The 14990-nt window shown below is 44.6% G+C and overlaps 1 protein-coding gene across 1 annotated transcript in view; it reads left to right on the plus strand.

Moving 5' to 3' along the window:
• The window catches only part of ADCK1 (aarF domain containing kinase 1), a 39045-nt gene extending 25705 nt beyond the window's left edge, over window positions 1-13340 (plus strand). The window contains exons 7-11 of the mRNA XM_082242868.1: window positions 255-371; window positions 3258-3407; window positions 3501-3698; window positions 7818-8011; window positions 12956-13340. Of these exons, the coding sequence (XP_082098994.1) occupies window positions 255-371; window positions 3258-3407; window positions 3501-3698; window positions 7818-8011; window positions 12956-13142 (846 nt within the window). The 3' untranslated portion in view covers window positions 13143-13340. The remainder of the gene's footprint in view (window positions 1-254; window positions 372-3257; window positions 3408-3500; window positions 3699-7817; window positions 8012-12955) is intronic.
• Window positions 13341-14990: the final 1650 nt, after the last annotated feature.

Consider the following 14990-nt stretch of genomic DNA (forward strand, 5'->3'; position numbering starts at 1 on the left):
TACCATTTTCAGAGAACTGCTGCCTATAAAATAAAACTCTTCCCATGTGTGATCTCTGTTCTGCCATCAGATTCCCAGAATCCACTGAACATGGTTTTATTAGAGGCAATGGTGTCTTCTGATATTATTTCGGACAGCTTGGGTGGGTTGGGACAATATTATACACACAATCCTGTACAATATTTACCATTTTCAGAGAACTGCTGCCTATAAAATAAAACTCTTTCCATGTGTGATCTCTGTTCTGCCATCAGATTCCCAAAATCCACTGGGAGCTGAGCACCAAGCGTCTCCTGGTGATGGAATACGTGGAAGGTGGACAGGTGAACGACAGGGAGTACATGGAGCGGAATAAGATTGACGTTAATCAGGTGAGGTGGATTTATCCTTTGTCGTAGGGAAGGGTTAAGGAGAGTCTTGTGTTGTGTATGAAAAAGGGGGGAGCCTTCCTCGTGTCAGCAGGACTCCCCCCCGCAGGGTCTGTGTCTCCAGAGCTGTAATTATGGCTGCGATATCCTTAATACATGGGTTGAAGAAGACTCGAACAATACTCTGCACCCTCTGCAAGAACGGCAACCCTCAGAGAGGGAGGATTCCCTGTTCCTTCATCTCTGCCGATGGATTTAACCCACACACTGCCGGCTGAGATGCTGCAGCTCCATTCCTGACTATTGCTGGGTGTCATCTCTGCATACGTAGCATCAATCACCCATAACAGGGCAGCTTACATTCCTTCTGATGTCACTTATCTGTAATGTACACATAGGCTGCATTCTCAGTGATGTCACCGGTCTCTAGTGACTGGATAGGCTGCATTCTCAGTGATGTCACGTGTCTCTAGTGAATGGATAGGCTGCCTTCTCAGTGATGTCACCGGTCTCTAGTGAATTGATAGGCTGCATTCTCAGTGATGTCACTGGTCTCTAGTGAATGGATAGGCTGCATTCTCAGTAATGTCACCGGTCTCTAGTGAATGGATAGGTTGCATTAGAGCTGCACGATTCTGGCCAAAATGAGAATCACGATTTTTTAGCTTGGAATAAAGATCACGATTCTCTCACGATTCTCTGTGTAACAAAAAAAAATTGGGATAACTTCACTGTTACGTTTTTTTTTTTATTCATTAAAGTTTATTAATTGCGTTTGAAAGACTGCTGCGCAAATACAGTGTGACATAAAATATTACAACAATCGCCATTTTATTCTGTAGGGTCTCTGCTAAAAAAATATATAAAATGTTTGGGGATTTTAAGTACTTTTCTAGCAAAAAAAACTGATTTTAACTTGCAAGCAACAAGTGTCAGAGAAAGGTCTAGTCTTTAAGAGGTTAAACTTCCTTTCTCCCTGGCAGAGGGAAGGAAAAGGTACAATGTAATCATTTTGTTTATAGTTACTGGGAGACTTAATGGGGAGGAAAGATACAATGTAATCATTTTGTTTATAGTTACTGGGAGTTTTCCACAGCTGTTTTCTCTGCTCCCTCAGCTATGCAAAGAATCAAGAATATGTCAGGTTTAGATCGTCAGGGGGGGTGAATCGAGATCGCGATTTTCATACGATTAATCGTGCAGCTCTAGGTTGCATTCTCAGTGATGTCACCGGTCTCTAGTAAATGGATAGGCTGCATTCTCAGTGATGTCACCACTCTCTAGTGAATGGATAGGCTGCATTCTCTGTGATGTCACCGGTCTCTAGTGATTGGATAGGCTGCATTCTCTGTGATGTCACCGGTCTCTAGTGATTGGATAGGCTGCATTCTCTGTGATGTCACCGGTCTTTTGTGATTGGATAGGCTGCATTCTCAGTGATGTCATCGGTCTTTTGTGATTGGATAGGCTGCATTCTCAGTGATGTCACCGGTCTCTAGTGAATGGATAGGCTGCATTCTCAGTGATGTCACCGGTCTCTAGTGAATGGATAGGCTGCATTCTCAGTGATGTCACCGGTCTCTAGTGAATGGATAGGCTGCATTCTCAGTAATGTCACCGGTCTCTAGTGAATGGATAGGCTGCATTCTCAGTGATGTCACCGGTCTCTAGTGAATGGATAGGCTGCATTCTCAGTGATGTCACCACTCTAACTAATTAGGGGATTGGAGGACCTTGACTATGAAGAGCGTCTACAATCGCTCGATTTATTCTCCCTGGAGAAGAGACGTCTGAGGGGGGACATGATAGCAATTTATAAATATCTTAATGGGGATCCCAGCTTAGAAAAAAAGCTGTTCATTCGAAGGGATTGCATGAGGACTCGAGGGCATACAATGCGATTAGAGGAGAAGCGTTTTAACCTCAGGCAACGCGGGGGGTTCTTTACTGTTAGGGCAACAAGATTGTGGAATTCTCTACCACAAGAGGTGGTTTCTGCGGGTAGTATGGTGGCTTTCAAAAGACTCTTAGACTTACATCTCAAGGATCAGAACATTCAGGGGTATGGGAGATGATTACAGCCACACATACCTACACAGGTTGAACTAGATGGACTATTGTCTTTATTCAACCTCACCTACTATGTAACTATGTAACTCTCTAGTGAATGGATAGGCTGCATTCTCTGTGATGTCACCGGTCTCTAGTGATTGGATAGGCTGCATTCTCTGTGATGTCACCGGCCTTTTGTGATTGGATAGCCTGCATTCTCAGTGATGTCACCGGTCTCTTGTGATTGGATAGGCTGCATTCTCAGTGATGTCACCGCTCTCTAGTGAATGGATAGGCTGCATTCTCAGTGATGTCACCGTTCTCTAGTGAATGGATAGGCTGCATTCTCAGTTATGTCACCACTCTCTAGTGAATGGATAGGCTGCATTCTCAGTGATGTCACCGGTCTCTAGTGAATGGATAGGCTGCATTCTCAGTGATGTCACTGGTCTCTAATAATAATTTTGCTTTCACTTTAGACATCAAAAAGTCACAGCAGCCTTCTATGTACATTTTATTTAGATACATACATTATTTTATAGTTATTTCATTTGTCATTTGAATATCTTTACACCATTATCATGTTTTAAATTTGGAGCTATATGGTGGAGTTTCCGGAAAAAAAAACTATTCTGTGCACACTCTGCTTCTCTCCTGAGGCTGCTGTGAGCTGCATTTTGCATGGCTGGCAGCAACAGGCAGAATTAAGAAATTTGGACAGCGCTGGGACACGCAAGGTTAAGAATCCTGGGAAAATAATTATAATGTAGAAAATGAAGAATGCGCAGCTAATATGTCACAGGTACAAACTGTGCTGAACATCTCCTGTCTTACCAGGTGTCTCGTGCTCTGGGTAAACTGTACAGTGAAATGATATTTGTCCATGGATTCGTGCACTGCGACCCCCACCCGGGTAATGTTTTGGTCCGACAGAGCGCAGAACTTGGAGGACCAGAGATCATCCTGCTGGATCATGGACTGTACCAGGTGAAGAAATGGGGGGGGGGGGGATTGAGGTCAATGTATCCATATATATCCCCACTTCCAGACTGTGATGGCTGAACTGCATTTCTCCCACAGAAACTAACTGACACCTTCCGCCTGGACTACTGTCGCCTTTGGCAAGCATTAATTGCAGTGGACATGGAGGGGATCCGCAAGTACAGCCAGCGAATGGGAGCTGGAGATTTATACCCCCTCTTTGCCTGCATGCTGACTGCCCGCTCCTGGAAGGCTGTGAATCGGGGTATTGATCGTGGGCCGGCTAGTAAGGAAGAGGTGAGTGTTCAAGATCTCTTGAGAGATTTGTGAACAGTAGACAGTATGCACCATTCCTCCATATATCTATACGTGTGTTAGTTATTTAACAAGGGCGTGTCCCAGATGGGTGTAGGAAAACTATATGGGTTTTGGATCAGTTTATTTTTTACTTTTTTAATTTTGTAATGTTTTATATGCTTTTGCTACTTGTACAGATAATTCAGCATTGCACCAAAGACAAAGAATTCACAGAGAGGTAAACGTATTCTAAAGGGAGAAAGGAGCATAACCTTCTCTCTTTATGGCTATCTGTGTGATTTGAACTGTTGGCGGAGCTGTCTGAACAGAGCAGGGAGGGGTGAGGTCACTTGGCTCCATGTGGAAATTTCAGCTTGCGCTATTTACCACTGTAAACAAGAGACTTTATTCATCAGAACAGTTAGGGGGAGCCTGGAAACAATGACCCCTCTATTCTCATATCTCTCCTTCTCCCTCCTCCATCATCCCATCCTCCATCTCTCTCCTTATTCCACTGCATGCCCCCCCCCCACATCTCTTTCCTCCCCCCCCCCCATCTTTTTACTTCTCTTTGCTTCATTTTTTTCCGTTTCCCCCTCCATTTCACTTCTTCGCTCCCCTCTATCCCCCCACCTCTCCCCTCCATTTTCTACTCTTTCCTTCATCTCTCTCCATATTCCCTTTCATCTTTCTTTCCCCTCTATCCCTCTCCCCTCCATCTTTATCCTCTTCCCCATCCAGCTCTCTCCTCTTTTCCCCTTCACAGCTCTCCTTCTTCTCCATCTCTCTCCTGCTCTTCCCCCGAATCCCCCCCCCCCCCCATCTCTTTCCTTCACTCCCCTTCATCTCTCTCCTTCTGTTCTCTCCATCTCTATCCTTCTCCATCCTATCATCATCTCTTTCCTTCTTTTTCCTTCATCTCTCTCATTATTCCCCTCTGTCCCTTTATTTCTCTCCCCTGTATCCCTCTCCCCCTCCATCTTTAATATTTTCCCTGTCCATCTCTCTTCTCCTCTCCCCTCCATCTCTCCCCTTCTTGCCCTTCCAACTCTCTCCTTCTTGCCCCTCCATTTCTCTCCTCTCCATCGCTTTCCTTCTCGCCCTTCCATATCTTTCCTCTCCCCTCCATCTCTCTCCTCTCCCCTCCATCTTTTTCCTCTCCCCCCCCCCACCTCTCTCCTCTCCTCCCCCCCATCTCTCTCCTCTCCCCCCCCCCCCCCCCCACCTCTCTCCTTTCCCCCCTCCATCTCTCTCCTCTTCCCTCCATGTCTCTTCTCTCCCCTCCATGTCTCCTCTCCTCTCCATTCCATTTCTGTCCTCTTCTATTCATCTCTCTCCTTCTCACCCCTCCATCTTTCTCCTTCTCTCTCCATTTCTCTCCTCTCCCCTTCAACACATTCCTTTTCGCCCCTCAAATTCTCAATTCTCTCCTCTCCCCTCCATTTTACTCCTCTACCCTTCATCACTTTCCTTCTCTTCCCTCCATTTGTCTCCTGTCCCCTCCTCTACCTTTCATCTCTATCTTTCTCGCCTCTACATCTCTCTCCTTTTTCCTCCATTTCTCTCCTCTTCCCTCCATTTCTCTCCTCTTCCCTCCATTTCTCTCCTCTTCCCTCCATTTCTCTCTCCTGCTCACCCCTCCATTTCTCTCCTCTCCCCTCCATCTCTCTCCTTTTCACCCCTCCATCTCTCTTCTTTTCCCTCCATTTCTCTTCTCTCCCCTCCATCTCTCTCCTTCACTCCCCTCCATCTCTCTCCTTCACTCCCCTCCATCTCTCTCCTTCACTCCCCTCCATCTCTCTCCTTCTCACTTCTCCATCTATCTCCTTTCCCCTCCATTTCTCTCCTCCTTTCCTCCCCTCCATCTCTTTCCTCTCCTCTCCATTTCTCTCCTCCTCTCCCCTCCATCTTTAGCCTTCTCCACCCTCCATATCTTTCCTTCCATCCCCCTCATCTCTCCTCATCTCTCCCCTCTATCTGTCTGCTTCTCCCCCCCTCACTCTCTATCTGCCTCTCCTCTTTATCTTTCTCCATCCCAACTCCTGTTCTTTCCTCTTATACCTCATTTTTTCAAGCCATTCTCTCTCTCTCTCTTTCTTTCTGCTCTCAGTCAATTATTCTCTCTTTCTCTCTCTCCCCATCTTCCTTGCTCTCAGTCAGTCTCTCTCCTTCTCTCTCTCTCTCTCTCTCTCTCCCCCTCTCCCATCCCCCATTCTCTCTGGGTCTGTCTCTTTCTTTCTCCTCTTAGTCTTTTGTGCGTTTTGCTGTCACACAACGTCTCTCGTCTGCAGCTGGCTTCAGAGTATTCTGCCTGTGATAACATGTAATTAGTTGTGTCTGTAATTAGTGCCTTGTTCAGTGCGGGACGTGCGTGTTTAACCAGTGCCTTCAAGAAATGTAACCGTTTCATTTCTACATTTATGTGTCCGTTTGTCAGGTGACATATTTATCATGGCTGATTACATGCCAGTTTCATATATAAATGGGGGTTGTGTACTTCTCACCATAAATGACACAAGTGCTTTGACTTTGTCTTCTTCTGTAACTGCCATGAAAGCCTGCAGGGATCTGGGAACTTCTTTTCTTATATTATATATTCTGTATATTCAGCAATACACCTTATCTAACAACCCCTGATCAGGTGACATCTGTGACTCCAAAGTTATATTATACAGGAGTGACATCACCGCTCCTCAGATATAAGATATATTATACAGGAGTGACATCACTGCTCTCCAGATATAAGATATATTATACAGGAGTGACATCACTGCTCTCCAGATATAAGATATATTATACAGGAGTGACATCACCGCTCTCCAGATATAAGATCTATTATACAGGAGTGACATCACCGCTCTCCAGATATAAGATATATTATACAGGAGTGACATCACCGCTCTGCAGATATAAGTTATATTACACAGGAGTGACATCACCGCTCTCCAGATATAAGTTATATTAAAGGGATTACATCACTGCTTTCCAGATATAAGTTATATTATACAGGAGTGACATCACCGCTCTCCAGATATAAGATATATTATACAGAAGTGACATCACCGCTCTCCAGATATAATGACATATTATACAGGAGTGACATTACAGCTCTACAGATATGTTATATTATATAGGAGTGACATCACCACTTTCCAGATATAAGTTATATTATACAGGAGTGACATCGCCACTCTCCAGATATAATGACATATTATACAGGAGTGACATTACAGCTCTCCAGATATAAGTTTTATTATAGAGGAGTGACATCACTGCTCCCCAGATATAAGATCTATTATATGGGAGTGACATCACCGCTCTCCAGATATAACTTATATTTTACAGGAGTGACATCACCGCTCTCCAGATATAAGATATATTATACGGGAGTGACATCACCGCTCTTCAGATAAAAGTTCTATTATACAGGAGTGACATCACCACTTTCCAGATATAAGATATATTATACAGGAGTGGCATCTCTGCTCTTCAGATATGTTATATTATAAAGGAGTGACATTACCACTAAGATATATTACACACGAGTGACATCACCGCTCTCCAGATATAAGATAAATTACTCAGGAGTGACATCACCACTCTCCAGATATAAGATATAGTATACAGGAGTGACATCAACACTCTCCAGATATAAGTTATATTATACAGGAGTGCCATCACCGCTCTCCAGATATAAGATATATTATACAGGAGTGACATCACTGCTCTTCAGATATGTTATATTATAAAGGAGTGACATCACCACTAAGATATATTATACACGAGTGACATCACCGCGCTCCAGATATAAGATAACTTACACAGGGGTGACATCACAACTCTCCAGATATAAGATATATTATACAGGAGTGACATCACCACTCTCCTGATATAAGATATGTTATACAGAAGTGACATCACTGCTCTTCAAATTTAAGTTATATTATATGGGAGTGACATCACCGCTCTCCAGATATAAGATATTTTATACAGGAGGCACATCACCGCTCTGCTTTTATTTTTATACTCTTTGTTTTGCTCTTTTCCTTGGTGTGCAGTGTGTCTCTGTCTCTTGGTATTATAGGTTTTGTATATCATGGTGTCACCCTCTCTCTCCAGGCTCATGAGATTCGAAGTAATGCTGCTTCCTACTTACCTCAGATCAGCCAGCTTCTTGCCAGTGTCCCACGTCAGATGCTTCTCCTCCTGAAAACCAATGATCTGCTGCGTGGGATTGAGACGGCCCTGCACACGCGGGCGAGTTCCAGCTCTTTCCTTAGCATGTCCCGCTGCTGCGTTCGAGCTCTTTCCAGGTAAGTCATCCTTACTATCAGCCAATCACAGTGTTCGGTCTCACTGACGCTACTCCACTTTCTCATCCCTCCACCCTACGTTGTACACTGATCATCCTCCTCATAGGGGGGCAGTGGATGGGTAGGAGCACTTTGTATTGCCACTTCTGGGGAGACATCTGTCTGTCTGTGTCCAGCCTTAAAGAACATAGGGAGGTCTTATACTAACTTCCATGGCATCATCATCATCATCCTCAGTCTTCAGATAAGCAGTACACATATCTAGGCATCATCTTAGGCCTGAATCACGCCTAAACACTAAGTGCAGCCACATATGGAAAGAACATATATTCTCCTCTGTTATCAAAGCAAAAAAAAACCCTATGAAAGCAACACATTTTGGCAACAAAATAACAACCTTCCTCTTAGAAAAACTATTGTTTTTATTAATATACATTTCTATAGCTCTGACATATTCCACAGTGCGGTACAGAGGACACTGAGCCAGTCACATCAGTCTCTGCACCAGAGTGGTTGTGTGTGCTGCAGCTCCCTCTCCAGACACCAGGGGGTCAGGTGAGTTATTTGGCCTTAGTGAGGGTGAGAGAGTCTTGGGATGACCTGGGCAATGGTTCCCCTAAGGGATCTGACCTGCAATCCCAAACCACATCTTCACCTGAAGACCTCGGCTATAGCCCTAAAAAAGGGGGAATCTACCTCCACTTTCAGACAGCCTGTTGCTGAACATTTAAAGAAAATTAAGAAGGAGAAGGAAAAGCTGGTGAGCCTGAAAGCTGACTAAAGGAAAAAAAAGCTGTGCATGATAAAGTGTGGAGCAAGAAGAGACAGAGTCTGAAACCGGAGGTTAAAGTTTTGGAGGATGCCCATAAAGCGCCAGCAGAAACTGGTCAAAGCGTTGAAAGAAAAGAGCGGAGCTTTTAAAGAGAAGTTCCAGTATGAGGAAAGGTTCCGGAGAATGAGTGATGACGCCAGTCACGGAAAAGCATCGGCGGTGGCAGTATGGGTGGAGAGGGAGGAGGGGGTCCTGGATGCTGCCCCTGAAATCACATCCAGCTCAGAATCTGCTTTATCGGGGGAAATGGCAGCCTCTGCCTCTCTCCCTCCCCAGCAAGCTGGGGGAACAGCACAGGAGGTAGGGGAAAATGGCGAGAGGCCTGCTGAACTTTATTCAGGAAATGAAGTCTCTCTTAAGTGGAAGAACCTTTTGCTTTTCTGCGGAGGAGGATGATGGTGAGGACTCTGTACCTGGTATTGTGAAGTTAAAGGTGAGAAGCCATGCTTTGTAAAAACTGTCAGTATGGACTCCATCATGCAGAGCAGTGCTTTGGAGGGAAAACCTCCAGTGTCTGCACAGGACTCTGCAGAGAAGATGGCTGCTGTGCCTGCAGGACTGGACTCTGATACTATAAATTCTATGTTTCTGAACAATGATCGTAAGAAAATTGTGACTGTGAACTCTGCTGGGGTGAAGGGGAAGGGATCTGCTATTATTTCTGAACAATCCCCAATGGTTGCTGCAGGTATAGCAGATAATGGTGGGAAAGGAAATGGCAGCTGCACTGTGAAAGGTGTTACTGAAATCCCAGGAATAGTGACAAGGAGTGGAAGACTTTTGCCTAAGAGGAGTATGTTGGGGGAGGAGGAGGTGAACACAGCAGCATCTGGTGTGAGTGGGTCTGCTGGGAGCAGTAGTGCCACAGATGTGAAAATTAATGTGAACGATAAAGCTGCTTGTAATGCTGGAAAGGGGAATGTATGTGTGTTGGTGGATGGAGTGACACCTGCTGCTGCTGCTTCTGGTGGTAATTTGCAGAGCGGGGCTTCTGAGGCTCCTGCAACCAATAGCGCAGCTTTGAGGTCTGGAGCTTCTAATCCTGCAAGTAAAACTTTTTCTGGGGCTCTGGCTCGGATGAGGGGGGGTCACATCAGGCAGGCATCTCAGGGGGAGGTCTGTGATCTGCACCCCTGTCTTTAATGGGGGAGGAAAGTAGTGCTGCTCAGGTTTGAGGGTGGGGGTGCCCCCCCCCCATAAGGAGGTTGGATGTGGACAAGATTTTGGCGATTGTTTTCAAGGCAGATGACATCTTTGCTTTGATGAGTCCAGTAGGCTCCTATGAGTATGATCTCTCCTTTGTTCACCCCGAGTCTCTTAATATTTTTTGGGAGAAGTATGAGCGTGTGTAGAGGGGTCTGCCGGAGTGGAAAGGACTCAAAGTACCAAAACTTGTCTCACGCCAACTTCTTGTGAAGAATGTCACCATCCTGGTGAGGAATGAATCCATTCCTTCTGCTGACCTGTCTGTCTGGCTGAGGAGATTTGGGGAGATTCTGACCCCATTGAAGAAGATTGTGGATGAGAGGGGCATATGGACAGGTGGGTGGTCGGTGCAGATGAGGTTGCATGTGTGTGAGAATGTGGTCCAGTATCTTCCCTTCTCAGCCTTCATTGGGAAGGATAGGATTGTTGTGTTTTACCCTGGCCAGCCCAAGCTCTATAATAAGTACAGTTCTCTGGGTCATTTCACCTCCTCATGTACAGAGATAAAGTGTTTTCTGTGTCTCTGTCGTCTCTGTGGAACCAGTGTCTGATGGTCCATCCAATGTTGTGTCATCCCCTTGTGCCGTACCCCCTGAGTCAGTGTCCGTGGATGTTGTGTCTGATCCTCCTGTTTCAGTCTCCCCAGAGCTAGTGAGGGCTGTGGAAGGAGCTGGACCAATGTGTATGACTGCAGTGACCCCCCACTCCTCGGCATCTGAGGACTGGAGGGCGCAAGGCATCGGTGGATGGAGTGAATGATGGTTGGGGTGAAGGGTGGGGGTACTAATGTAGTGAGTGGGATGGGAGGGGGAGGGGGCTTTACAGTCAGGATTGTCTCATGATGATATGTAGTGGTTGAAGGCAAAAAGAAAGTCTGGGAAGAGGAAGAAGAAGGATGTGCCTGTACCTGAACTAGGGGTGCACCGATCCAACTTTTCTAGTCCCGATACCGATACCTGGCATTGTGTATCTGCCGATATCGATACCAATACCAATCCGGAACTACACACATACACAATATGCATGCGGCTGCAGTACAGAGCAAAGCCACTGCTTCATGTGTATGGCTCCTGCATTCACAGCCGGAGTGCATCTGATATCACTCCGCCTGTGAGCCGGACCTATACAGGAAGTAGCGGCTCCCATCCCATACTACTACTACTACACCAAGTAAGGGACACAGCAAAACTGCATCGGCCCGTAGAGCGGTTAATTTTACGGATCCCCGATCCAGCTATTTCGGCAGTATCTGCGCCGATATCCGATCCTAAAATCGGATCGGTGCATCCCTAACCTGAACCTGGGAGGGTGGAGGTTTCCAATAAGTTTGAAATGTTTTCTGAGGTGGAGGATGAGGGTTCTTCAGGTGAAGAGTCAGTGATTTCCATGGAAGAGGAATCACAAGGAGCATTAAAGCGTGTAGGGTCTCTGAGTAGGGAGAGGGGGGGAAGCAGGCTAAGAAACGTGTACCTCAATAATCCTGATGGCATTTTACCACTCCTTTTAAAGGTGGCAACCATTATTGTCGCCAGCATAAAATCAGTAAGTGCTCGTAACATGGTCTTATTTTTGCTTGGCAGGTTTGATGCAGATATTTTCTTTTTGCAAAAGACCAGGTTGTATAGTTTGGCCGATATTCATCAGGCGCAGAGGGAGAGGAGGCGCATGCCCTCCTTCTGGACTCTTGCGGCCGAGCCTTACACTGGAGTTGCGGTACTTTTTTCAAACATGGTAACCTGTCGGCGGATTATTGAGGTAAAAATGGGGAGATGCATGGTCTTGGACATCTCCATGGGGGAGCAGGACCTGCGCCTGATTAACATCTATGGGCCCCAGACGAAATGGGACAAGAAAGCTCAAGCCTTTTCTTTTTACAGCCCAGCAAGTTGTTTTCGGTGGTGATTTCAACACCACAACTAGGACTAAGGACAGGAAAGGTACCGGTGCCAGGCTGGACTGTGATTGCTTTTTTTAAAACAAAATAGCTAGAGAGGCAGGTCTGGTTGATGTGCACATTCATTGCTGCCCAGACGACACTGGATTCACTTTTCAGCAAGGTAATAGTCAGAAAAAAATAGATAGGTTTTTTTTTTTTTTTAAAGGGGAACTCTGCCTTCTCGGCACCAGTGTGTCAGGCGGTGGAGTTTTCCGATCACTGTATTCTGTCTGTGACTCTGAATAGCCCCGATACACCACCTAGGGGGAGGGGTACCTGGAAGCTAAATTCGGGACTCCTGAACAATGAGAAGGTGAGTCAATCTTTTGTACACTACATCCACGAGCGCCAAGCTCGTCCACACATCTCTTCTGGTAAGCCAAAGCCCTACGCGTTACGTCACACCACTTGACTTCATCATGTTATTGTTATAATAGTAATAATAATAATAATAATAGTAATAATAATAATAACATAAGTCTTTGTTTGTATAAATAGTTCTGTTTTTTTTTTTTTTTTACTGGGAAAAAAGCCAGTTTGTTTTCTATGCTGAAGTAAGCTATTTTTGTTTGTTTATATATAATTGTATTTATTTTGTATATATGTAAATATGTTTTCATTATGTTGTATGATATAATATTTTTAATAAACAAAAATTTACATTTTAATATCCGCACGACCCTCACACTATTATGTTTATACATTCACAGTATATAGCTCTGACGTATACCATGGTGCTGTACAGACAACACTGAGCTAGTCACATCAGTCCCTGAACCAGAGGGGCTTACACTCTAATGTCCTGCCATAGTCACACAGTATTATTATACATTAATGTAGCTCTGACATATATCGTATTGCTGTACAGAGCTCACTGAGCCAGGCACATACTTTAAGTCTTTTCTCCTCTTTGTTGGTCCCTTCCTCTCCTTGTTCATTTAACTTGTTGTATTTTCTCTCTCATCTGCAGACATCGGAAGGCCTCAGCCTCGTCTCTGTGGTCCTACGCTCATATCTTCATCCATGAATCTGTGTGTCTGGCTCAACTTCAGCTCTACGAGATTTTCCTCCATGCTCAGTCTACCTCTGTTGGGCAGTTGCTTTCCCGTCTCCTAAACTGGATATCCCAGTACATACTGTATAGGGAGGAGCAGTGATGTCTGCTTTGAACTGTGAAGTGCAGGAGCTGCACAGCAGGCAGCTGCAATGGTGATGGGTCCAGTGGGGGGCAACGTGGCGTTTCTGTTCTGCTGCATCAAATTCATCAGAGAAATGAGGCGTTGAGGCGTAGAAGCTGCACAAACTCTACTGAGTCTAGTCCTGTATGTATATCACAGGCTGCAAAGCCTTCAGGACCTGGATCTCTATGTAGTCTGTCAGATGCAGCAATATAAACTGTCAGTGATGTTTTAATTCCTGGAAAAATAAGAAAGAGTGGGGAGAGGTAAAAGGGTCTGATCTTCCTCATAGTCTGTATACAGAGGTGGGAATTTAATTTTGATGTCGCATTGTTCAGATACCTACAGTATATACAAATGGGCTCATTGATATGACTTGAAGACCTGGCCTTTTCTGGCACTTTTTGTTTACAAGTTTAAATCAATATTTTTTGCTAGAAAACTACTTATAACCCCCAAACTAACTATATATATATATATATATTTTTTTTTTTTTAGCAGAGACCCTAGGAAATAAAATGGCGATCAATGCAGTTTTTATGTCACACGGTATTTGCACAGCGGTTTTTCAAACACATTTTTTTTTGGAAAAAATATACTTTAATGAATAAAAAATAAAGCAAAACATAATATATACCCCAATTTTTGTGTAAAATGTGAAAGATGATGTTACGCCGAGTAAATACCTAACAGATCACTTTAAAATTGCGCCTGCAAGGCTGGGAAAAATTTTAATGCAGTGCGATGTGCATTGCATTACATTCAGTGAAGCACAGGGGAGACATGGGGGTCTTTTAGAGCCTGGATGTCTCATTAAAGAGAACCTGTCACCAAAAAAAAATCATCACATTGGGGACTTTGTGTCTCCTATGTGATGGGAAAAAAAAGTTATTATTAATAAAAACAATTGAAACAGAAAAAAATGTAATTGTAAAAAATTCATTCCCATGTACAAACAAAAAAGCGTGCGGCGGGGAGCCTACGTCTGAAAAATGCAATTGCGATACACGGTACATAACGCCGCGCTCTCTAGAATGAGAGCAATAATTCTAACACCAGACCTCCTTTGTAACGCTAAACTGATGACCTATAGGGGTCTTTTAAAGCATCGCCTATTTAACCACCTCCCCTCTCGTGCACCCTAGAACACGGTGCAACCCCAATCTTGGTAAAGAGCCAATGACGCGGCTCTTTATCCATGTGATCCGCTGTGTCCAATCACAGCCGATCACATGTAAACACAGAAGTACTGTTTATCAGCTCTCCTTGCCTCACACTGACAGAGTGTGAGAAGAGGAGAGCTGATCAGCTGCATGTATAGGTAATTTAGATGCCTTAATTATCAGTGCAGCCCAATCAGTGATGCCAGTCAGTGCTGCCTTTCAGTGCCGCCTATCATTGCTCATCAGTGCCACATTTTAGTGCCCATTAGTGCGGCATATTAGTGCCACCTAATCAGTGCCACCTATCATTGCCATTAAGTGCCACCTATCAGTGCTCATCAGTGCCACATATCAGTGCAGCATATTAGTGCCGCCTATCATTGCCCATAAGTGCCACCTATCAGTGCCCATCAGTGCGGCATATAAGTGCCTCCTCATCAGTGCCACCTAATCAGCGCCGCCTTATCAGTGCAGCCTCATCAGCGCATATCAGTTAAGGAGAAAAATTACTTTATTTACAAAGTTTACTGACAAAAACTAAACTAAGAAAAAAGTGTCCTGAAGCAGTTAAAATATAGGGTACTGGCATGTTTAAGGCTTGACATATTGGGTATCTAAAGTATTTACTCTGTGCAACCTCATCTTTTATATTTTACCAAAAAAT

This window comes from Pelophylax lessonae (assembly GCF_965119305.1).
Source record: "Pelophylax lessonae genome assembly, chromosome: 13".
In the NCBI taxonomy this organism is placed as follows: domain Eukaryota; kingdom Metazoa; phylum Chordata; class Amphibia; order Anura; family Ranidae; genus Pelophylax; species Pelophylax lessonae.